Raw genomic sequence first — 533 nt, 5'->3', positions numbered from 1 at the left:
CTCTCCGCAGCGGCCCCTGCGGACTCCGGAGCCTGCAGGGGGGCGCCCGCATCGTGGGCGGGCAGGACGCGCGCCTGGGCGCCTGGCCCTGGATGGTCAGCCTGCAGGTGTACACCTACCACAGCAACCGGCGCTACCACGTGTGCGGGGGCACCCTGCTCAACGCCCACTGGGTGCTCACGGCCGCCCACTGCTTCGCCAAGAAAAAGTAGGTGGGGCGGGGGGGGCGCGGGGCGCGGCGGCCGCCTGACCGCTGCCCCCGCAGGAACGTGTACGACTGGCGGCTGGTGCTCGGCGCCCGCGAGGTGGTGTACGGCAGCAGCGCGCCCGTGAAGCCGCCGCAGCAGGAGCGCTACGTGGAGAAGATCGTGCTGCACGAGCGCTACCTGCCCAGCCTGGAGGTCAACGACATCGCGCTGCTCAAGGTCACGCCGCCCGTGTCCTGCGGGCGCTTCGTGGGCCAGGGCTGCCTGCCGCAGTTCAGGGCCGGCCCCCCCCGCGTGCCCCAGACCTGCTGGGTGGCCGGCTGGGGC

The 533-nt window shown here is 73.9% G+C and overlaps 1 protein-coding gene across 1 annotated transcript in view; it reads left to right on the top strand.

Annotated features, from left to right (window-relative positions):
* ACR (acrosin) overlaps positions 1–533 on the top strand; it is a 26,441-nt gene that overhangs the window by 22,047 nt on the left and 3,861 nt on the right. The window contains exons 4-5 of the mRNA XM_012735068.1: positions 11–208; positions 266–531. Of these exons, the coding sequence (XP_012590522.1) occupies positions 11–208; positions 266–531 (464 nt within the window). The remainder of the gene's footprint in view (positions 1–10; positions 209–265; positions 532–533) is intronic.

Source organism: Condylura cristata, unplaced genomic scaffold (assembly GCF_000260355.1).
Source record: "Condylura cristata isolate star-nosed mole 26May11 unplaced genomic scaffold, ConCri1.0 scaffold00004, whole genome shotgun sequence".
NCBI lineage: Eukaryota > Metazoa > Chordata > Mammalia > Eulipotyphla > Talpidae > Condylura > Condylura cristata.
This window is presented reverse-complemented; position numbering and strand designations above follow the sequence as displayed.